Genomic DNA, 25099 nt, shown 5'->3' on the forward strand with positions numbered 1-25099 from the left:
TCAGTAGGATACCTGCTAAATGACACAGCACACACTTTTGTTAACTTGTCTATTTAGAGATTTATAATCAATGCACTGTTTATAACCATTATATCCACTGACTGCCATGATTTATCCTAACAATGTTTATTTCCTAACACTAATTCAGCCACTATTGATGTAACTGCACCTGTTATTAATGACTGCCCCTCTGACATAACCGTTCAAACCACACTGGGTGGCACCGCGGTAGCACTAACCTGGACCGAACCGACGGCTACTGATGATTCTGGATCAGTTTCATCAACATCAACTTCCAATCCCGGGGATTCATTCCCTGTTGGAACTACAGTTGTTGTTTATACATTTAGCGATGATGCAGGAAATTCTGCTGTGTGTTCTTTCACTGTAACGGTGGAGGGTACGTTCCTCTTTATTCATTTACAGCGTTGTCCACTTCAGAACTAAATGTCCTACCCTTTAATTGAAGAAAAAAAATATAGCATTCTCTGTGTTGTATTCATGTTTTTGAAATTGTAGTTTCATCATTTATAGGCATCCATACTTCACATTTTAAAATAAACCTAATTTGATCTGTATGAGATATTTTGATGAAACTTTTTGATTTGACCCTTTTTGATTAGAGTCGTACGTTTTTGTTATTTGTTCAAAGAAAACATATAAACCATCTAAGATGCCATAACAGTAACCATTGGGACAGTAACAATAACAAAGATGCATATATATGTTTCCTAACACTAATCCAGCCACTGTTGATGTAACTGCACCTGTAATTAATGACTGCCCCTCTGACATAACTGTTCAAACCACACTGGGTGGCACCGCGGTAGCACTAACCTGGACCGAACCAACGGCTACTGATGATTCTGGATCAGTTTCATCAACATCGACTTCCAGTCCCGGGGATTCATTCCCTGTTGGAACTACAGTTGTTGTTTATACATTTAGCGATGATGCAGGAAATTCTGCTGTGTGTTCTTTCATTGTAACGGTGGAGGGTATGTGTCTCTTTGATTGTGTAGTAAGCATTTTTATAACAAATATCAATATTTTAAGAAATCCTATCCCTATTTTCGTGCAACTTTACCATTGGGATCGGTTTGGAGTTTTGTTCTCTCTCTGCATCAAACCAAGATTTCAAAATGGAATGAAAATTTCTTTTTTGATTTTTTTTTTAATATGGTTGGTTTATAAATGAAAAAGTTGATATATTGGTACACTGTAATTTATAGCATTTAACTTGCATTAAAAAATCCTTGTTATAGTTTTATTATTAGATTTTTTTAAAGGCTATATTAAGATTTATTGGCAGGTATAACTTTTAATGATCATTAACATAAACAAGCACTTATGATACTAATTAATATGTACTCACCAAATTTTTTTTTTCTTAAAATAACCATTGTATGTTTCCTAATACTAATCCAGCAAATATTGATGTCACTGCACCAATAATTAACAACTGCCCCGAGGACATCACTGTCCAGACAACCCTCGACGGTGCTGCAGTCGCAGTGACCTGGGCCGAACCGACTGCAACTGATGATTCAGGAACTGTAACATCTACCTCATCTTCTAATCCTGGAGATTCTTTCCCACTCGGCACAACAACTGTTGTTTATACATTTACTGATGATTCTGGCAATGCAGCTTTATGTTCATTCACTGTATCGGTTGAGGGTATGTGTCTCTAATCTGTGTCTATTAATTGCACCTCACACTAGCTTCATTTGTTTTCAAATTACTCATTCCTTCAAATATATTTCTAATAGTTTTAACCACTTTGTGTTACAATAAAAGTCGTTTTTTTTCCCTCAGCATTCCAGGAACCTTGTGCATTATGATTTAGATATATACATGTATATGAAAATTGTTTAGAGGTAAATTTATTTCATCCATTCAGGAGTACATATTGTGAAGGCCTGTGCTACCTGTAATGTTGAACTTCATGACGTGAACCCTCAAAAAGCTTTTTACCTGTGAATGATTTACAACAGCAGTATCTACATGTACATATATGAGGAGTGTGTGTAATCCTGAGCTATCTCTCTTACATATAGAGTCAAATAGACTCAAATCCAACTCAAATTTAGGTTGTTCTCAATTCATATTTCTTCATTCCAATTTTTAGATCATTCTCATTTTGAGTGCGGTTAGAATCTATTGTAACTCTATGCAAGACAGGCTTCTGGAATAACAATACAAGCATCCAGCTTCACTGAGTCTAGTTTGGTCTTGTTAATTGATTAGCATTCTGTGAAAGTATAGACTCAATCTCCTTTTGTATCTCTGTCCCCTCTCTCTCTCTCTCATTATTAAATATTTTCCTGCATGCATAATATTATTAAAAGTGTTTTATGTACAGTAGTGTATTATACCTTACAAAGAGGTCTCAATGCACTACAAAATTTCTTATTTTTGTTCATCTAATGATATTGTTGGTGTAGTCTTATTCTGTGATGTGCTTTCCATATATCTATGTGAGTGGAACAACACTTTTAAAATTGGAGGAAGTCCTTGCACTGTTGCAAAAAAAGACCGCTTCAAAGCATGCATTGATACAAAGAAATATCCAAGGCATTCCAGAAAGCAGTGTATGAAAAAAATGTTAAAAAATGGCGGTGTCCGTGAATTTATGGTCTTCAATTGTATCAACTGTATAGGTTCCGTAGACAATAATGGTCCCGTGATTAGTGGCTGCCCCAGTGATATCATAGTGAACAGCGTGGCTAACAACAACCAGGTCTCTGTCAGTTGGCTGGAACCAACAGCTGTTGACGACTCTGGACAGGTACCAAGCGTAGTGAGTTCAAGCAGCCCTGGAGACCTATTCCCATTTGGATCCACTGTGGTCAGTTACACATTCGTGGATGGCAGTAATAATCCTTCTGCTTGTACATTTACTGTCACTGTAATCGGTAAGGCATCATAATTGTTTCATGAAAGGTTCTTTGAATTTTCTGTCAATCAAAATAATGTTTATAGTTTTGTAATTATTTTGTTTTATATATTTCAACATAAGTGCAATGAAACACTCAGGTTGTGCCTTTTGTTACAAACTTAACTTTTTTGTAGGTATAGCTTTTGGGACAATCATTGCAAATGCTATGGATTATTGGCTTTTCATAAATCTGGTTGGACTCTCAGACTATTTATATCACATAAACCAATGTTAACATCTTTTGACATGCAACCATTCCAAACAGACAACAATGGTCCTGTCATCAGTAACTGCCCTATGGACATCTCCCGAAGTATCCCATTCGGTTCATCTGGTACCACGGTTTCCTGGACACCACCCACAGCAGTTGATAACTCTGGTTCAAATGTCATTGTGAGTTCCAACAACAACCCAGGTGATTTCTTTGGAGTGGGCCTAAGCCAAGTCACTTACACCTTCACAGATGCACAAGGCAACCCATCCCAGTGTAGCTTCAATGTGATTATCTTTGGTGAGTTTCTCTTTTGAGAAAAATTCTTTCCAACCGAGTGCAACAAAATTGAACACCAGATACTTATATCTTAATCAAGCACAGCTTTAATGTAAAACTAACTTTTTAAGTAAAGTCCCATTCATCTTTGTCACTAGGAGGTTTTACCAATTTTATTATCCATTTACTTCACATGTATATCCCTTGTAGATGTTTATGAATGTAATTGCTTACTCAAGCCATAGCTTGTTGTATCTTGTATCTATCCTTTTGTACTTATCTGTACCGTATATTCCTCATGTCATTTTTAGCTGAAGGTGATAATATCGACCCGGTTATTGTGGGCTGCCCTGGAAACATTGCTGTAGACAGCGATCCAGATAGTAATGGTGCCTCTGTTACGTGGACGCCACCTGTGGCCACTGACAACTCTGGCAATACCCCAACAGTCACCCAGACAGCAACTCCTGGCTCCACCTTCCTCATTGGAGAGACAACTGTCATGTACACTTTTACCGATGACGCAGGAAATTTTGCTGTTTGTTCTTTCAATGTTATAGTCAACGGTGAGTAGTCTAAATATTGTAGAATCTACAATTCCCATAGGATTCATAAAGGGACCTTCTGATTGTAGTAGGTGGAATTGATCAAGATTGAATTTTCAAATCCTGCACTTCAAGGGTGTTGATAATATGAACACATGTAGATTATCTAATATGCCTCCAGCAGGCCCTACTTACATGTAGCATGATAATGTTATTGTTATCCTGGTTTTAGCATGGCTACTATGATCTGGTGCTCAAGTATTCAAGGACTGATCTGTCTTTTGAATAAGATCGACTGAGCCATATTGTAAATTATGCAATTGATGGATACTTTTGTTACCAGAGCTCAGTTGCATCCATATGCATACCATGTATTTAATGTTCATTTTATGATAACTCATTTCAGACGAAACTTCACCGGTGATCCTGAACTGCCCCCAAGATATCTCCATCTCGGTGCCTTTCGGAACCACCAGAGCTGTTGTTACATGGGCAGTACCGACAGCCACTGATAACTCTGGTGGAGTCGTCCAATCTACCAGCACTGCCTCTCCCGGTGATGTCTTCTCCGTTGGTGTCACCCAAGTCAGATATACCTTTATTGATGCTGACAACAACCCTGCTGTTTGTGCCTTCAATATATTCATCAGCGGTAAATAGATGGGATTATTTCCCCTTATATTCTATGTTTAACTTCATCTTCTTCATGTATGGGTGTGAATGTGGTTAATTGTTCTGTATCTATGTCAGTATAGGCAGTAAATAGTGCTCTACAGATACAGCCATGTCTCATTATGAGAGAAGTGTGTTGTGTTTTGTAAGGAGGAATTCCCCTGCTTGAAGAACTTTCTTTTTTTTGACGTAGATATTTTTTTTTATTACAGACTAATAAAAATAATGCATTTATTAGTTATTACTATTTTATTAGGCATTTCAAGAATTTTAAGCAATTTACATATATGTGTTGGTAATTGCAAGCTCCTAGCTATGATAAGCTACTAAAATCCTGCTCCTAGATTGTCTTACAATTATATTCTGTGTGTAGCAAATTGGTAATGATAACAAAATTCATGAAATAGGAATTTGGGTCCCATTGCAGAAATATTTTCATTATAATGTAACTAAAACAATCAAGAATAAATCAAGCACTTCTGATTTGTTGAAAATTTAATTACATGTATGCTTGATGTTTGGAATTTTGTTTAATTGCAACTCTTACTGCAACAGGCCCCGGGAACGCTTTAAAGACTGCATTAACATGCAAGTATGAAAGTCAACCTCAATTTAAAATTCCCTTTCAACATCACACATTTGATTAAAATACATTAACAAATGATATCATACAAAATATGAGATAGAAAAGGAAAAGTACACACCAATAAGTTTTATCAGCATTAAAAGCTTTAGATCCTCAAAATAATGAGTAAAAAATCAAATATGCAATTAAGTTATGAAGTGTATTCTATTTTGTTTTTCTTGTTTTCTGTTCTCTTCTACATGTAGCTCTTGGAGATACAGTTGACCCTGTTATCAGCAACTGCCCACCAAACCTAGCTGTCACTGCAGACAGCTCCCTCAACGGAGCATTTGTGACATGGACAGAACCGTCGGCTACGGATAACTCTGGAATGGTCAATTCCGTGTCTTCTGCTTCTCCCAATGATTTCTTCCTGATTGGAGAAACCACAGTCACATACACATTTGTTGATCCCAGTAACAATGATGCCATCTGTTCCTTCAACATTGTGGTGTCTGGTATGTTGTTAAAGTATAGCTTGGGATTTCAGTGTGGTTCTTTATTTCACATATTTATGGTAGTGGGGGAAAACTTTTTTTCGTTCAGATTTTTTTTGCATTTTCTGACATCTTTCACTAGCAATATGATCTTTACCTCACATAATTTCAGGTAAGAATAGATAGATAAAGTAACTGTCAGTGGTAGTGGAGGGCCATGATTTCTATTCCCAGCCAATGCAGGATTTCCTTCAGCCAAGAATTTATCCACATTGTACTGCACTTATCGAGGTGAAGTAAATGGGGACCTGGCTGCTGTAATTCCTTGAAGGCACTGAGCAATAGAAAAGGCATCTCAAGCTAAATGATCAGTGTGCCTCGAATAGATCATTTTCTGGAAATATGGCACAATACACCAATTCAGTGTGGATGCAGTTTTTTAAAAGGTAATACAGTCTTTAAGATGCCCAACAAAAGATAATGCATGCACTGGCTTAGCAACATATCTAATCTGTTTGAATCTTCCATTCCTTCATGCAGACGACACCAATCCCATGATTAACAACTGCCCTGATGACATATCCCTCTCTGTACCATTTGGAGTGAGCTCTGCTGTGGTGACCTGGACTGTCCCTTCTGCTACAGACAACTCGGGATTTGTCTCGCTGACATCTAACAACGCCAATCCAGGAGACTCTTTCCCTATCGGTAACACTCAGGTTGCCTACATCTTCACTGACGATTTCAACAATGATGCAATCTGTACTTTTGAAATCTCAATCATGGGTAAGTGTCACATTTTTGGTTATTTCAAATAGTTATATGACATGTTATCAGGAGAAAGTTGGTTAATCTTTACTAGAACTGTTTCACAAATGATTATTGCGTTCAAGACAGCAATACGGATTCACTATTCTTCACAATTAATCTGTCATTGTGTATGACATCAGCTCATATATTTCTCTATCTGTCTTTTTTATTTTAGCTATCAATAATTTCTTCTCTATTATCCTTCATTTGATCAGGATATCACAATTTTATCAATTTAACTACCCCCTGCTACCTTTCACTATATTGATCCCCACCACTTGTTAATACTTATTGGTTCATGCATCCTTGCATTCTTGCAGTTCTTGGAGATATCACCATCCCAGTGATATCAGATTGTCCACCATCTACCATTGTCGTAGAGGCAGACGCAAACCTACCAGGAGCCAGCGTGGACTGGACCATCCCAACTGCTGTTGACAACGATGGCAACCCCCCACAGGTTACCGTCAGCAATCCCCCAGGATTCTTTACCATTGGTAGCACTACAGTGACTTACACCTTCAGAGACACTGTTGGCAACGAGGCCTTCTGCATTTTTGACGTTGTCGTAATTGGTAAGAGAATGTGATGTATTTGTTTATTATTTCATCTGGGTGGCTCTGTCAACAATTTGCTGTTTTACAAATAAACTCTGAAGACATAAAATAGGAAATACATATATAAGAGATCCATGTTAACATTTCGATACATATTGTTAATTCATGAAAGATATGAAATGAATATAAATCTATGAATTTCATACTTTTATGTTTAAGGTATGATTTTAGATTCATTTTGAGAGTAACAAGATTACAAATTAAATCCTCCATTGATATGTGTTAAACCTTAATGTTTAAATTTATGTGACATGAAACAATTGCAAAAAAAACGTGAATTTGTGTACAAATCCAATGCAAATTGTGTTTTCAGCCAAAATTCATAAATGTATCATTATTTTCAATTTTACTAATCAAACTAAATTAATTTCATCTTGTTTATGGTCAGAATAAAGTCACGGATGATTTTCATTGAAAAAACAATAAAAAACAAAGTAAAAAAACAAAGAAATACATAAGAAATTTTTAAAACAATAAAATACATAAGAAAAGAATTGTGATGTTGAATTTTTTTCATGTACATTTGATTAGAATCCTACAAAGAGTCTATGAATAAAAAAAATAGCAGTTTAGAGGCCTTATTTAGTTAATTAGAGCAAATCTTTGATTTTACGCATAAATTAGCATAATTAATGAATTTTGAAATTTTTCGGAAAATTTGATCCTACAGTCTTGGAGATTATGCCGTGGGTAATGCACGTGCCAATTTTCGTCGCGATCGCGCGGTCGACGGCCGAGATCATAGGGGCCCCCCCCCAGTCTTCTTAGGCATCAAAATAGCCCAGTCTATTTAGGGTTAATACTGAAAAAATAATCCAGTATAGATCACATTTTTTAGAACTTTAAATGCTTACTTTTGGATGTGCAATATGTTCTGATTATTTAGTGGTAGGAAGTGATACATATGACAAGAAAATTCTATCATGATATGCATTTGAATTCATCAAAAATCTTATGAAAAATTAATGATTCCATGATTCACAATTCCACTGATAACATACCTGAAAGCCTTTGACATGACGATCTGATTGGATTTCTTTTCAAATTTTGTTTTCTTCTGTTGTGTAGATAACACAGACCCAGTGGTAACTTCCTGTCCTGATAACATTAACCTTGATGTGCCCTTTGGAACCACATCCACCGCTGTCTCATGGCAGTCCCCTCTGGTCAGTGACAACTCTGGTACCTTTGATACCGTTAACAATGCCAACCCAGGTGATCTCTTCACTGCCGGTATTGTCACACAGGTCAGCTACACCTTCACAGATCCGTCCAACAACTTTGAAGTCTGTAACTTCCTGGTGACCATAAACAGTAAGTTCAGTCTCTTTGTATGATGTATCATGAGCTCTAGGAATTGTAGGTAACTGATGGATATTTGCCATCAATGTTAAAAAAGCAGGAATGCTTATACATGTAAATTAGTGACCAAAGGACCAATGGCTTTTGGTCTTCTCTGAAGGACATGGCAGTGAAAATGAATGCCTTCAATAGGACAGAAGTGCATCCTGGGGCCCATTGCATAAGATTTACCATTATGGTAACTTTACCATGCAATGGTAACTTCCATGGAAGCCTTGGTTCTGATAAGCTTTGGATCATCTTTACCATCGTATTTACCATCGGATGACAAAGTTACCATAATAATGCAATGGGGCTCAGGGGCCGATTGCAGGAAAGGGTTCTTGCAAGAACCGTCTTTCGTGTCGCCCATTTATTTTGATGCGCCATGTGAAACAATCTGCAAACATAGTTTATTCATCCTTTAAAGTAAACAAAATCTTTGTTTATAAAATGTGATATATCATGAAATTGTATACAAATTGATTTAAATGCTAGCTAACAAATTTCATTTGTTTATCATACATTTCAGAAATACCTGCATACAGCGCATCATAAAAGATGGGTGACACGAAAGACGGTCCCTTTCGTGCAATCGGCCCCTGTTGGTTTACAAACCCTGGGTTTGAAGAGACCAGTTCTGATCTTGACTTCATCATTTCTATGAGGACTTAATTTTCCCTTTTAGGCACATATCATTCTACCGTGTTGGCAAATGTGCACTCACCTGTTTAATATTTTTCCTGAATTAATTCACAGTTGGTGCAGACATGACTGATCCTGTCATCACTGGGTGCCCCCAGAACATTGCTGAAGTACTCCCTGACGACTCTGCCGCTGTCGCCATTACTTGGACTCCACCCACTGCCACAGACAACTCTGGCCAAGTACCATCCTTGGTTGCTACTGCCAACAGTGGTGACCTGTTTGCAGTAGGAACCACCACAGTTACATACACCTTCAGGGACCTGGCACTAAACGAGGCCACTTGTTCATTCACTGTTACAGTTTTTGGTAAGTCCTGACATATCAAGCAGGTAGCAAGACATGATTAAGTTCTTGATCTGCAAAACATGTTTCTGGGTTTGCTTTACATTGATATTTTGGCTCTGTCTTCATCAATTTTGATATCTTTGTTCTTAAGTTAAGATGTAGATATCAAAATACAATGTTTAGCATGGTTAGATTTGTGGTTTAATGATCAAGAAAATCATAGAAATATTGACCCAGTGTAATGATAAACTACCATGCTAATCATACCAACATTAGCAAATTGTGTATACCTGTCATACATACTCTCAACCCATTCATATTTCATTTTTCCTTCAGACCAAACCGGACCTACATTCCTCTTCTGCCCTGGTGATATCACCTTGGTGGTATCCCTTGGAACTCCTACTGCTGTTGCTACATGGACCGAACCTGTTGCCCAGGATAACTCGGGTGCTGTGAATTTCGTGGACCAAAGCCATGCTTCCGGAGATGAATTCCCAGCAGGTAGCACCACCACCGTAACCTACCGCTATGAAGATGGCAGCAACAATCCTGGTTTCTGTTCCTTCCAAGTCATTGTCAACACATGTAAGTCTTTTTGAATGTATGCTAGTTAGGATTGAATTCAAAATCATAATCGTAAAGTTGGGTAGTAATATTGATTGTGTGACTCAGACTAAATTATCTCTAGACAGATGGGCTTTATTATTGTTAGGATTGATTCCTTGAATGTACTGAGCACTGTTGATTACAAGGTAGCTTGAGCTAAAGCCATAGTAGTTGTGCTTTGTATCCTCTGGCAGAATACAACTATTATCATTATTATTATCATTTATAAAGCTCTTAGTATATTGTTGATGTCTTCTTGATGGGCTGAAATTCGATTTCAGTAGTCCTACCACTTTTCTGAACACTGATCCGTAATATTTTACTAGTTGGAATATCTATATCAAATGTAATCACAATTAATTTGAAATTCGGTTCGCAACGAATCGCAGGGTGTGAGACAGGCTTTGGAGACCTAATGCTCATAAAGTAGAATTGAACTATCATCATGCTCTGACACTTAATTCAGTGTTCTGGGCCCCGTTGCATTAAAGTAACTATTATGGTAAATTTTTCATCCAGAGGTAACTACCATGGTAATGCTGATCAACAACCAATCAAATTCAAGGATTCCATGCAAGTTACCATTTAATGGCAAATTAGTTACCAGTAACTTTTATGCAACAGGACCCAGGTGGTGTTTCATAAAGCTGTTTAGAAGTTAAGAGCAGTTTGAAGTATGACTAGTGATCCTTTCTTACGCGCTGAACCTTTGCCAATGAACATTTTTGTGTATACCATTTACCACAAGACAGGATCACCAGTCGCTCTTAAAGTCGCTCTTAACTTACGAACAGCTTTATAAAATGGACAGAAAAAGTAGCATTTTGAAGTTTGTATTCCTGTTGCATGTCTGTGTATCATTTAATTCCATATTTCTCCCAGCCTGATATTAATGCAATTATTTGCCATTTTTATGTCTCCAAAATCAGTGGATGACGCGAGACCAGAGATCGACAGCTGTCCACCCAACATTGCTGTTGAGGTTGAGATTGGAGTTGGTGGTACCCCAGTCACCTGGGTGATCCCAACAGCTACAGACAACTCTGGAGTGGCCCCAACCGTTGACAACAACTTTAACCCAGGAGACTTCTTTGATGTTGGATCTACCCTTGTTGTCTACACCTTCACCGATGGTGCTGGAAACGATGCACAGTGCGCCTTCAATGTTGCTGTCACCGGTGGTAGGTTTTAACCCGTTGACTCCTGAATTATGCAATTCCTGTAGACTTCATACATAGACTACCTGGTTGCAGTAGGCACTGGGTTGACTGATGAAATTTTCGAAAAGGTGGACATGATTGCATGCGTAGGTGCACTTTATATCCATGTTGATTTAAGCCCCGCTCATCAAGCCGTAAATAGTTTTTGAATTATTTACGGCTCAGGTTGCTATTCTAGGCTTGTGACGTCATGATATTGGATTTTATGACATTTTTACCAATTTTGTGACATTGGTTGGAACTATCTTTGGTCACATGACCAGGTTTAGACCAATCACCTGTTCAGATTTTTATCATGACGGATATAATGCTCAATATGCCTATTGTTGTTATTCTACTTTCACCATAGCTTACCATAGGTCTGCAGTCATTTGTATTATTCTTAATAGTTTTGATATCAAAACTTGTTTTTGTTGTCTTTTTCAGTGGACACCACACCTCCCCTCATTCAGTCTTGCCCAGGAGATATTTCTCTAACAACGGATGTCACCACATCTGGAAGAGTGGTCAGTTGGGATGCACCAATCGTTGCTGATGCTTCCGGTGATCCAATCAGCATTGTTGTTTCAATGGCTCCTGGAACCTTCTTTGAGATTGGAACTACCACTGTCATGTACACCTTTGTAGACTCATCTGGAAACAGTATTTCCTGTGACTTTGATGTTGTTATTACCTCAAGTACGTCAGATTTTTAGTTATTTTAATTTACTGTGACTTGTCACTTCCTAATATAAATAACATAAACATTCAATAGATGTATGTTAAATCACTACTTGGACATAGGTGTTACTTACAGTTTGCATGCTATTGTTGAAATGAACTAGAAAAAAATGGAAATTAAAATCAAATTTCTCATCTTAAATTCACTAAAACTTTTCAGAGATTTATAATAGGCTATAGAAATGATATATCATCGTCTCTTTTTAACTAGGAATTTTGTGATTATTGTAAGTTTGCCAATAGATTATGTAACTGCAAGGGGATAAAGAATAAATGTAACATCATGTTTGGTATGTAATTGTTGCACAGCAGTGATTTGTTTTAAACAAGGAAATTCGACTGAATTTACCCAGTAAAATGTTATTGAGATTTAAAATTCTGAATTATTTTCACCTTTAAAATCTGCATGATTCAATCAGCAAACTAAACATTTCTTCCATGTTAATTCATTCCCAACTTAAGCTGATGAGGAAGGACCTGTCATCTCTGGTTGTCCCGGCAACATCCTCCGCACTGTCCTGGACGACACCACTGGTGGAGTCATCAACTGGACCCCGCCTGTTGCCACTGACAACTCTGGCGAGGAGGTACAGCTTCTGAGCAATCCCCCCACTCCAGGAAGTTACTTCCCCATTGGAACAACCACTGTCACCTACTCATACAGTGATGGTGCTGGAAACATCAGAGAGTGTACCTTTGATATCATCATTGATCAAGGTGAGACCAAGGTGTCCTGTTAGGCAACTTGTCACAAGCCAATGCGGTGTCTTTCAGCAGGAATCCCACAAGAAGGATTCTGTGTGTCTTTCAAGGCACCTTTCCTTGTTTTGCCTATGGTGACTTGATGATTTATAATGAAGAGTTACTTGTAGGATTCCTGAGGGAAGATGCGACTCTGAATTTTGACAAGGTGCCTTGGACGTTTTATTAACTTTTCCTTGAAGTAAACATTTCAAAAGAATAGCCAGAAAAGTGATGGAAAGCACAAGTAATACAAGTAGTTCTGAAAAAAAAATTAAGTAAGAACCTGTCTTTGGGAAATAGAGGAAAGTTAGTCTCGATGGTTCATTGATGACTTGTCCATTGATAATTTTGATGTCTATTTATATTCTCCCTTAAATATGAATCTTTCAATGTATTCATTTCAGATGGATTTATGTTAATCTGTTTCCCTCTGGTCCCCATACAGGGGGATATCAGAATTCAGTAGTCATGGACAAATATGGATGAATGAATTGCAGTTAAATGTCATTTATATTTATTGTAGCCGCAGCAGGATTTAGTATTACATGATTACATTACTTCATTGCATTCAATCTATAGATACTCCATGCGATGCAAATCCCTGTGAGAATGGCGGTGTATGTCTTGCCCAATCCTTGACTGATTACGTTTGCGTCTGTCCAGGTTGCTTCGCTGGTAATAACTGTCAGTTTGGTAAGCATTTCAATTTCTCTCATTACTTTTTAATTTCATTTGCTATAAAACATAACAGAGGTCTTGTTAGAGAATATCCTAAACTTTTGTGTTGTATTTATTATTTTTAATATAGATAAAAAATAAACACGTTTAGGAAACACATTCCTGCTAGAATTAATTCAGTACCAAACGATACAGTATAAATGAACTCTTAATGCACACGAGAATGGGAAGAGGAGAATAAGCTTGCAGGAGGCAATACAGTGAAGACTTTATATATTTTCTTAATCTCTTTGTGATATTGCAGAGCTTGATCCTTGCAATGGCAACACGTGTGTCAACGGAGGCCAGTGTGTCCAGTATGACAACTCTTGCACACGCTACTTCTGTGAATGCCCAGAATGCTTTTATGGCGAGTTCTGTGAAAACCGTGAGTATCAAACACAGCCATCTGTCTTCCTACTTTTCAAATGTTATTGCCAGGATCACGTTATTGAATCACCATTGGTGATACATGTAGATGACACTTTTGCCTGCTGCTTAATTGCGAGTGGTAATCTGTCACCACTCGTGACCACAATTGTGCTAAGGATAAGAAATCTTGTGATGTCACTGCTGGTGATAACTGAACAGAGCTTAGATAACTGTAATACAGTGTGCTATTATTTGCATTGTGATGTCACCATGAGCAATGTTCATTGTGTAATGTGATGCATCATATGTAGCATTGCTGCTGATGAGGTGTGTGAAACATGTTATGTATGTACATGTATCAAGGCCACCGCACACCTTACGACTGTTCGCGATCCGATTTTGGAACAAATGGCATTTTGTTCATTTTCTGAAAATGTGAATGGAACATATCATTTTATTTGTGGTTAAAAGTAATTGAAAGAATACTAATATAACCATTTTGAAAGATTGCAAGCCTTTATTTTGGAGTAAAGGCCAAATTAGATTCAAATCGTAGCAAATCGTGCGACTGCTATGAAGTCATTACGACTAGATATTAAATTTGCTTTTATTCTAAGAAGGATGATAGCATAGTCACAGATTTGTACATAGGTATTCGTACGATGATTTAGAACATTACACAGTAAGATATTCCAAGTCTCAATATTAGCATCAATTCTTCTACATTTTATTCTGAAATTGGGTCGCAGACCAATCGTAAGGTGTGCGGTCATCTTCACAAGTATTAAGAAAATCTTGGCCCTGTTTCATAAAGACTTGTCATGATAGCAAATGCTCAATTTCTATAATAAGTCTTCTATCAGCCAATGAAATCAAAGGATTTCAGTAGCTTTAAACTATTATCGCAATTAGTTATTGTAGCAAGTTTTATGACAGCCCCCTGAATGGCATGTCATCAACAAAGTAGCAATCCATGAAAGCATGTTCTAGGTTAAAGTTACATAAGGTTTACTTAATCCATGTTACATTGATATTGATTATTGATTTTTCTTACATGTTTGGTCCATTCTTTGTCTATCAAGGTGTGGATGCCTGTGCATGCAATAAGTGTGAGAATGGTGGAGTCTGCTCGCCTCTAGCTGGAGGCACCTGTACCGACTACAACTGCCTCTGTACCGGATGTTTCGTTGGACAGTTCTGTGAAAACGGTTGGTAACCTTCTTCTGTTTGGAATGTAAAATAATTACTATTTGCTTATTATATTAGTAAGAAGTAAGTAGAAGCATTAAGTAGTAGTAAATAGTCGTCATCATAGTAGTAGTAGTAGTAACTAGTAGAAGTAGTAGTCTAGGTTTTAAATCCAGTTTAGTCCCTGAATATGGGTTTGGTAAAAATTACATCGCACTCACAGAAATGAGAAAAATATATATGACGTTTATTCATATTACTTAATCTGAATTTGGTACCACATAAAGTATTAATGAATCCACATAACAATAAGTCATAATCTTATATGAGTTGCACTAAACTTCATTAAAAAATAATTTTCTGATAGAATTAACATGAGAATTATTTAACAAATCCTTTTTATGGTCAGTTGTCATGTTAATTCAATCAAAAAAGTTATTAGCAATGAGTTTACAAGTTTTGTTGGCCGTGAATCCTGTAATGTTTTTTGGATGATTTTCATTAATTCATTCATTCACTCATCAGTCCTATAGAGTGGCATTTGTGTATGTATTCATCAAGTTACACTTTTTGTTGATTTTGAACAGAGTACAATCCATGTGACTATGCTCCGTGCCAGAATGGTGGACTCTGTAGTAACATTGCCGACTCCTGCTCAGCTTACAGCTGTGAATGCCAGGGATGTTTCACAGGATACAGTTGTGAAATTGGTGAGTTGAATTATATAGAAGTAGGGCATTTCCATTTGAGAAAACTTATCAACTCACTTAACTTTTTAGTCAGAAACAATCATGTTTATAGTGATGATTCCCTGAATCCTTGTATTAGAGAGGCTTATATAGAAATCCACAGAATAAAGTAGTTTAAGATGTTATCACATGGAGGTAATAATATATCTGTAAAGCGCTTAGACATGTCATTCCGATGTATTAAGTGCTATATAAACACAGAATGTTACTATTATTACTTCGGATGATTGAGCAGGCATGCAATGTTGTTGCCTCTTCATCAAATAAAATACCCCAGCAATTTGATTTTTTTCCTGCAATCTGTCGTTTCGAGATATTCCCAACTGTTTTGATGGTAATCCTTGTCTTAATTAGGGAATAAAGTCTTATGTAGAAAGTGTTTCCCTCCCTCAAGTGAAATACCCCAAGCTAATATTTTTTTTCGTTTTCCTCTCCTTCTCTCCATCAAATGAAATAACCCTAGCTAATAATTTCCTTGTCTTCATATCGGCAACTCTAGCCATTCTCAGCCTATGTGATGATATTCTTTGTCCAAACGAAGGAATGCACTCACACCAATCAGAAAGCTTTTCTTTCCATCAAATGAAATTACTAGTACCCCTAGCTAATATTTTTTGTATACAAATTTTTTCTCCCCCAGCCATTCCCAACCCATGTGATGAGGACCCTTGTACCAATGGAGGAGTTTGCTCTCGTATATCTGGAAGCTGTTATGCTTATCAGTGCGCCTGTCAGCCAGGCTTTGCTGGACCTCGCTGTGAAGATGGTGAGTTGAAGTCAACTCTTTATTTCAGAATTTTTTTTGCTTGAAGTAAAATGTATGTGTTTTTGTTGTTGTCACTTTTGGCTGTCTAAAATATCAGTACACATAAATTTTACTGGTTCTATTTTTTGTTTTAAATCGTCTCAAATGTTATGGTATTGTTGTGGAGATTCCTAGCATTTTTCTACCTTTATTTCATGCCAAACTCTGTGAATTCATTTTGAGTTCAGAGATTGCTGCAGCTTTTTATCAAATGGCAATCGTTCATGCTCCCAAGTAAAAGGAAAATCCACAGATTTTCATTAAAAAAAATTAATCACATTTGTTAAGATTTCCCTGCATTTATGAAATACAACGTGTGTATGAAGACGATTTAAAAATGGATGGAATAAGAATTAATATCTATGAACAAGTGATCTTTTTAGACATTATTACCAATAGTTTTGGACGATCATTAGGAACTTTATTTCAAGATAAACTCCAGTTGATTCATCCAGTGGCTATGTATATTGTATTGTATTGCCAGTTGTGAGAATGCTCCCCATTTGCATTTGTCTCCTTGCTTCATCTATATCTTCCTATACCTTTGGCATTCTCTTTGTTTCTATCACAATAATGTAATGTACTATTCAATCTTTTATAGTGTACTTTGTAAATAATGTAATTTGTAACCGCTTGTTTGAGATTTCAATGAATTGATACCATTGTTATCACATGCTCAAGGGATAAAAAGGTCTTTATGGTCAGGTGGCCATTATAGCCAGTGTGACTGCATTGAATATATAAATGGACTATGTGTTTTGTTGTCTTCTTTTAATAGCTGTTGTTACTCTTGTAAACCCATGCAACAACTTCCCTTGTGAGAACGGTGCTTCCTGCGTCTGTGATAACGCTCAGAACTACGTCTGTCTGTGCCCACCTGGCTTCAATGGAATTCATTGTGAAGTCGGTCTAGGTAAGAACATATTTATTGACTTTCATCCCATTTATTACATTATGTAAATAGTGAAGGCTTTAGAGAGTGACTACGTTCCTGTTAGGAACAGTTTTCAATTCGTTATTTGTATGGAGACTGAGCCTGCGAATATTGAGGCTGGAGTCTATGGAAATTTTGTGTTATAGCAAAGTAGTTCAGTTTCCAATGGGTTAAAGCAGAATCCACATAGCTATTGACTACATTGTCCAACTGAATCTGCATGGTAGTGTAGAGTGGTAAGATATTTACAATATATATTAAAATCTTGAAAGCTATGTAAAAAATAGTGAGATATACAGTTAGGCATGGTAGGTGTTGTGGAACCTGAAACTTTGAGAAAGTAGTTTTGTAATATAAGCTACTGAAAATATGTCTGTTGATTCCTGAAGAATGCAATTTTGCAATTTTAATCAGTGTATCTGATCAGCATCTAGTGTTAGAGCTAATAGTCCTCTCGGACAATAACAGTGGATCCCATCTTTATTCAGGATTTTTTTTTCATTCATTTGCATTAAATTCTTGCAATGGTTTATTTTTTAAACTGCTCTGTTTTTCCTCTTATAAAATCTTAGTCACATCCCAGGATGCTTGCTCCAATGGTCCTTGTGTGAATGGCAACTGTGTGAACAGTTACCACAGTGGCACTGAGGTATTGGGAGTGTACAGCCCGCAGTATACATGTGTCTGCCCTGAAGGTTTCACTGGACCCAATTGTGCATTGACCTCCGGTAAGTTCTCATTTTACTTTATTTTCATATTGTAGATTTCTAACCTAAAGTATGATTTGACTCATTGAAACATGTGAAATCATCATTGCATTTTATTGTGATGTATTTATTTTATTTGAGGAGGAAGGAATTCTTTATCATATATATATTTGGAAACCATAAAAACCCCACATAATTCTTGTAATGATACAGATCCCACAGAACACAAATTAGATTCTCTTTGCATATACCATATACAGAAATACTTCCATAAAAAAAAATCACATTTGCTTTTTTAACAAATTTACTGGTACGTCTATATATCCAACTCATGATAGTATTGTATTTTCAAAATAAATTGAAATAAATCATCGTATCTATGTGATATTGCTCTTAGATTTTATTTCTTACAATTATTACTATTTTTACTGTTACACAAACTTTTTATATTTCTTTCTTTCTAGCAAACAACCCAAGTCTTGTTGTGTGTGACGATAATAAGTGTGAAAATGGTGGAGTCTGTTACAATACGTATTACAGCTATGACCAGAGTGTGTCCTACTTCTGTGAATGTCCCATCGGTTTCTTTGGTGAATGCTGTGAACTGACTCGTAAGTTGGACCTGATTGCATTATTTATTCAAAGATGTGTGGATGAAAATACACCTTGTCATGATTCAAATCAACATGCAGCCTTTATGAATTGTTCAATTTTACAGAAAGATGATTCAGAAAAATCAGTCCTTAAATATACTGTTTTTCACACATGTAGTACATGTAAAATGCTAAACAACTTGCCTCGTATAATTTTGTTGAGTACGTAGATAGATATAACAAACCATTGATACAAGTAGATATGACAAACCATTGATACAAGTAGATATGACAAACCATATGACCATAATTTTGTTGCTTCAAAATTCGGAACAATAATTTTAAAGCAACTACACGTAGCTTCAAAATGATGACATTAAAATCTAGAGATGAATTTATAGCTTTCTTTAGGACATCCATGTTTGGAAAAAAAATGACTAATTGCTTTTTTACAAACCTACATGCAATTTTGAAATGGAAATACAAGTTCTGCTTCGTGTCAAATTCAATCATCCTACCTTTTCTTGGTGTGAAGGTTGATAGAATTTCCTGTCCATTTAACTCTGTTATTTTCATTATGGTCCTCAGAGTAATTGTAATGATGACATTATCTCTATCTTTATGCTCTGTCTTCTAGATCCCAATCCTTGTTTCAGCAACCCCTGTACTGTCAACGGCAACTGTTTGGCCTTCAACACCTACTTTGTTTGTTCCTGTCTCAACGGATACTCCGGAGTCACATGCGAGGTCCCACCAAGTAAGCAGAACTCCCTTAAATTGGATATAAAGTATGGGTGTGTTTTTGTAATCAATGAAAACTGATTACTTTTTAGATGAAAGTCCATTTGTCCTGAATTTACTGAATCAATTTAAGAGTTATATAAAGAAAACTTGTTTTATTGTATGAAAATGATGTTGAAAAACCTAAATAGCTTTGAATACTGCATTTGTAGGGGAGAAAGGAAAAAAGGTAATATATAGCTACATCTATATTTATACACTGTCTTTATATAAAATAATGAGCCAAAGCTCACTATAGCAAGAATATATTATTTCTCCTTCACTGCATTGAAATATATTTCCCATTATTTTCCCCCAAGATGACATCACCAGGCCAGTCCTGGACTGTCCTGACAGTATTACCGTACCAGCTACCACAACCAGCGGTGGTGCCGTGGTTACCTGGAACCTTCCTACAGTCACAGACGACTCTGGGAACTGGGGCTTTGTCTCCGTCAACAGCGAGTCTGGAGCTTACTATGCCATTGGGACCGTCTTGCCTGTGACCTACAGATACATTGACGGAGCAGGCAACTTTGCTACTTGCACCTTTACTATCAGTGTTACAGGTGAGTCTTCTGCAAGGGTCTTTTGAAATATGGGAAATATCATTAAAAGGTTTTAAGAAAAATATTGATGGTGATGATATTGCACCATCCCAGCAACCAGAGGTGGCCTAGGTACTCCAGGGTCCCATTTTATAAAGGCTTGTAATAACAAATGCACAATTTTTATAATAAATTTGCAATCAGCCAGTCAGATTGAATGATTTTAGTAGCTTTTAACTGATATTGTAAAGTTGGTCTTATAGCAACTTTTAAAAAAACGGACCCCAGTTCTACACCTGCTTCAGAAAGCAACAGATATCATAATTATATTTATGAATTCCTTCATACATTCACGCATTGCTTGGAGAATTTAATGATTCCTATGAGATTTACAAAACTTGGCATTGAACATTAAATTCTGCTTTCCCAACTTCATAATATATTAGAAATACGCTGTATTTATATATTTGATATATATATCGCTTTGTCAATGTCCATATTGCTGGGTGGAGCAAAAGGATGCTCTAATCTCGAGATGGTTATAATAACACTGTATTGAGTTTGGATACAGTCAGGATATCAATTTGTAGATTACCTTACCATAAAAAAAAATTGCCTTTTAAAAAAGAAAGCAGTGTCGTCCTAGGGACAAAATGTCCTTCTAAAGGATCAACTATATTTTAAGAAAAGAATCTGACTGGATACCTCCTTTAGGCTGGGCTGAATGGAAATGACAGAAGAGTTCCTGTTACAAACCAAGTGTATCATATTCCAGAAGATGTTCCTCTCTTCTATACCTTCTTCTTTACCTTGTAGAAAGTGAATGGTATTGATGTGATATCTTCAACCTTTATTTTCACATGACAGAACTTGACAACATCAACCCTGAGATTCAGCAATGTCCGGAAGACATTGATATCAGCCTGCCTCCTGGTGGACTCAGCACTGTGGTTTCCTGGTTGGAACCCTTTGCCACCGATAACTTCGCTGTCGTCAGCACCGACAACAACTTCACTCCTGGAGACAACTTTGATCTTGGCTCAACAGTGGTCTCCTACACCTTCACAGATGCTGCTGGCAACTTTGATGTCTGTACCTTCACAGTCACTATTGCAGGTCTGTCCCACACGGTGTTCCTTTTGATCCACGTAACTGTTTTAAATCCTGCTTTTGATCTCCAGAGTAGTCAAGCTGGCCATGAATAAATTCAAGTAAAAATGTTATGACACCGTGATTTCAAAGGTTTATACTTAACAGTTAGTTAACTATTAGGATTTAGCCATAGTACATGTAACATTAAAAGGATAAAGCAAAAAATCACACATTTTAACCTTTCTTTTCCAGCTGAACCTGATGTAAGCCCACCCGCCATCACAAACTGCCCTGGAGATCTTACCATTGAGGTTGGACCTGGTACTGTATCTTCTGTTGCCACTTGGATCGAACCCTCTGCTACCGACAATGTGGGTGTCATCACAACCATCAATAATTTCAATCCTGGAGACATTTTCAATGTTGGCACCACCAGGGTTACATACAGCTTTGGCGATGCTGCTGGGAATCCAGCTTCATGTAGTTTTGATGTGACTGTTATTGGTGAGTTCTAATTTTTTTGTTGCATGCAACTATTAGATTTCTTTGGAACGGTGCTTATTTTCAATAAAGATAATTTACTGTCTGTGTCAGTGATAGTATGCAGTGATTAAGAAATGGAACAATCATACTTTTTTTGTTTTGGTTGACAGTTGGTGAAGATCAGGACGCCCCCATTATCCAGAATTGTCCTGGAAACATTGCTATTTTTGTTGGAGTGGGCATCACTGAAACGGCTGTAACCTGGATCGAACCTTCCGCAGTAGACAACTCCATCGGAGCCATTGCAGTAGAGAACAACTATGCACCAGGAGATGACTTCCTGCTAGGAGCCACTCTTGTCTCTTACACGTTTACCGACTTGGCAGGCAATTTTGCCACTTGCGAGTTCTTTGTTGGTCTTCAAGGTATTTTTATCATTAAATACAATCTCTCCATATTGGTATATTAGATGATATGGCATTTTATCTAAAAGCAACTTGATGAAGATGATGGGTGGCCTATTTATGTGACTACCAATTTATAAAGTGAATTTTTGACAGCTCTGTTTATTTGGATTGTAAGTATAAAAAAAAACATTCTAGAGAGTCACACACATACTTCCATCTCATCTGTCCATGATATTGCTCCTTTCTAGCTTTCATGATAAACCATTACAATATACTTATTACTTTGTCTCTCAATAATTGAAAGCCTAATTATAAAAAATTACCAAACTTCATTGGACACCAATGATGTAATGAGTCTGCCAAACCAGTAGATAAAAACAAACCACTTCAATTGATCTCTTTACCATCTGAGCATGATGCCCTAATCCCCAGCATTCTCCACATTCCTCTGCAGTTGCTGTTGACGATGTTGACCCTGTCATCTCCAACTGCCCTGGAAATGTTCTCCTTAGTGTTGCCCAAGGTGTCACTTCGGTTACAGCCTCCTGGGTACCACCTACAGCTGTGGACAACTCTGGCACAGTCAACACTGTGAGCAACTTCATCCCAGGGAATGTCTTTGGCCTTGGTTCCACTGTTGTCACCTACACCTTCACCGATCCTTCCAACAACCTTGCCATCTGTGCCTTTGAAGTCATAGTTACTGGTAAACTACATGTATTATGTTTATCGAGTTGTTGTAGCTATTGGTACTTTGTTGATGGTGTTGCTTTTTTTTTATAGTATTAATAGCACCAGCATTAGCAACTAAACGTCAGCAGTAGTATTAGCAGTAGGGGTGAGTGAAAAATACGCCACAACATTTCAACAGTGAACATTTGTCATCAAGTAGTAGAAAAAGTCTGTACAGGGTTTTTGACACAACTGTGGGGCCTTGGGATCAATTTTCAGTAAGTTTGAATTTGATTTGTTACTTTTCATCTGCAAATTTAACAGAGGAAAAACTATTTCTAAATCATTTGATTTATATTCTTTTCTCTGTTTGAAATCAAATTGTGTGAATGATAATCTCTATCACTTTGTCAACGTACTTTATCAACGCCTTCTTCTGGTGACAGTTGCTGCTGACGTTATACCACCCGTGATCTCCAATTGCCCCGGTGCCATCAACGTGGAGGTCAGCTCCAGCCTGTCCACTGCTTCCGTCTCTTGGGATGAGCCGACTGCAGAAGATGAATCTGGTATTGTGCTGGCCAGCCAGAACTTCAACCCAGGACAGCTCTTTGGGGTGGGAACTACCGCTGTCACCTATACCTTCACCGATCAGGCCGGCAACCCAGCAATCTGTACCTTTGTGGTAACAGTCACAGGTGATAAATCTTACAAATATTGTTGCTCCATCTATGTCCCATTGAAATATCACACATACATTAATACCCTATAGGCCTTTTTCCAATTATATCATATTCAAAGTAACAAATAAATATCTGTTTACTATAATTATAATTCCTTCCTGCCCATGAATATGCCTCGATGAAAGTATGGTGCTCAGATAATATTTTACCTTATCAAAATATCTAATATGTAGTTTATTCCTCCTTTGATAAGTAGGGTTACATATCAGCATTTTTGGACAAATTAGAAAGAACATCATTTGAAAATTTTGTCTGTGATGAAAACAATTTTCCAGTGATCTTCTGTCTTTTCTGTAACCTTGAAGCTGTTGACGACATTGCACCTGTCATTATTGGTTGCCCCAACACCATCACCTACGAGGCACCCCTGGGGGCTACCCGTGCACCTGTTACCTGGAACCCTCCCACTGTTACAGAAGCAGGTGTTGTAACTTCACAGACATCAACACCAGGTAGCCTCTTCCTCCTTGGCACCACACAGGTTACCTACACCTTCACTGATCTTCTTGGAAACGTTGCTACCTGTTCCTTCTCAGTGGTTGTCATAAGTAAGTAGATGGGGATAAAACCCCAAGGAGTAGATACATGTAGTGTGTACCTTTAATTACAGATTGATTTGTAAAGTCATGTACGGAAATATAAGTGAATTGTGAGCTTTATTTTTTGTTTCTAATAGGTTTCCTTAATTTTTCGTTTAAATTCCATTGGGCAGTCATTATGTATGTGGTAGAAAGTTGTATCAGATTATTTAATTCAGACTCATCAAAAGACTCCTAGCATCTAAGTGTATAACATAGAACTAAAATAACATGTTTAAGAATTGTTAGCTACATAATACCATTAGAACATCTTCAAAGATGCATTTTCCCTTGAAAAAATGATATGATAATTGGTATAAGAGGGAATTTATCCTAAAACATGGCCTGGGACCCTTAACATAAATGCTGTGAAAAATCACACTTGAAACATTAAAACCGATCACTTACTACTTGGTCTTTTCATGCATCAGTCTCAAATGGTTGCAAGTGATTGTTACTTTTATATTTCAAAAACCCTGATCATTATAGATATGGTTTAACGTTCATTCATATTCATTGTTCCTAACAATACCACCTATTTTCTGCAGCTGTTATGGACAATACACGCCCAGTCCTCGTGACCTGCCCTGATGACGTCAGCGTCCGCGTCGATGTCGGCCTCACTGGAGGTACGGCCACATGGACGGCACCCACTGCCATTGATGACTCTGGTACTGTCAATGTTGCCAGCAACTACAACCCAGGAGATTTCTTTAACCTTGGATCAACTTTGGTGGCGTACACACTCAGTGACGATGAGGGCAACTCCATCAATTGTGATTTCTTTGTCATTGTGACAGGTACATGGAACATTCTTCTCACTCACTTTATTTCCCAGAAACTCATGTAAAAATGGGGCGTATAGATTGAGAGATAGAAAATGAAGTCTTTATAATAATAATAATAATAGTGATGTCTTATTGAGCACACACACCGTCCAGAGATGCCCTTGGCGCTAACGCAGCAA

The 25099-nt window shown here is 37.2% G+C and overlaps 1 protein-coding gene across 1 annotated transcript in view; it reads left to right on the plus strand.

Moving 5' to 3' along the window:
• LOC129253864 (mucin-3B-like) overlaps positions 1 to 25099 on the plus strand; it is a 75929-nt gene that overhangs the window by 23825 nt on the left and 27005 nt on the right. The window contains exons 21-53 of the mRNA XM_064095295.1: positions 149 to 400; positions 747 to 998; positions 1429 to 1680; positions 2664 to 2918; positions 3207 to 3452; positions 3743 to 3997; positions 4383 to 4628; positions 5480 to 5731; positions 6251 to 6496; positions 6841 to 7095; positions 8206 to 8451; positions 9238 to 9492; positions 9808 to 10059; positions 11010 to 11261; positions 11727 to 11978; positions 12483 to 12737; positions 13344 to 13457; positions 13747 to 13869; positions 14936 to 15061; positions 15629 to 15751; positions 16431 to 16556; positions 17374 to 17508; positions 18102 to 18257; positions 18701 to 18847; positions 19467 to 19586; positions 19930 to 20178; positions 21025 to 21273; positions 21502 to 21753; positions 21903 to 22157; positions 22594 to 22845; positions 23258 to 23509; positions 23860 to 24102; positions 24681 to 24932. Coding sequence (XP_063951365.1) covers positions 149 to 400; positions 747 to 998; positions 1429 to 1680; positions 2664 to 2918; positions 3207 to 3452; positions 3743 to 3997; positions 4383 to 4628; positions 5480 to 5731; positions 6251 to 6496; positions 6841 to 7095; positions 8206 to 8451; positions 9238 to 9492; positions 9808 to 10059; positions 11010 to 11261; positions 11727 to 11978; positions 12483 to 12737; positions 13344 to 13457; positions 13747 to 13869; positions 14936 to 15061; positions 15629 to 15751; positions 16431 to 16556; positions 17374 to 17508; positions 18102 to 18257; positions 18701 to 18847; positions 19467 to 19586; positions 19930 to 20178; positions 21025 to 21273; positions 21502 to 21753; positions 21903 to 22157; positions 22594 to 22845; positions 23258 to 23509; positions 23860 to 24102; positions 24681 to 24932 — 7197 coding nt within the window. The remainder of the gene's footprint in view (positions 1 to 148; positions 401 to 746; positions 999 to 1428; positions 1681 to 2663; positions 2919 to 3206; positions 3453 to 3742; positions 3998 to 4382; positions 4629 to 5479; positions 5732 to 6250; positions 6497 to 6840; positions 7096 to 8205; positions 8452 to 9237; positions 9493 to 9807; positions 10060 to 11009; positions 11262 to 11726; positions 11979 to 12482; positions 12738 to 13343; positions 13458 to 13746; positions 13870 to 14935; positions 15062 to 15628; positions 15752 to 16430; positions 16557 to 17373; positions 17509 to 18101; positions 18258 to 18700; positions 18848 to 19466; positions 19587 to 19929; positions 20179 to 21024; positions 21274 to 21501; positions 21754 to 21902; positions 22158 to 22593; positions 22846 to 23257; positions 23510 to 23859; positions 24103 to 24680; positions 24933 to 25099) is intronic.

The sequence above is a fragment of the Lytechinus pictus genome, chromosome 2, assembly GCF_037042905.1.
Source record: "Lytechinus pictus isolate F3 Inbred chromosome 2, Lp3.0, whole genome shotgun sequence".
NCBI classification, from domain to species: domain Eukaryota; kingdom Metazoa; phylum Echinodermata; class Echinoidea; order Temnopleuroida; family Toxopneustidae; genus Lytechinus; species Lytechinus pictus.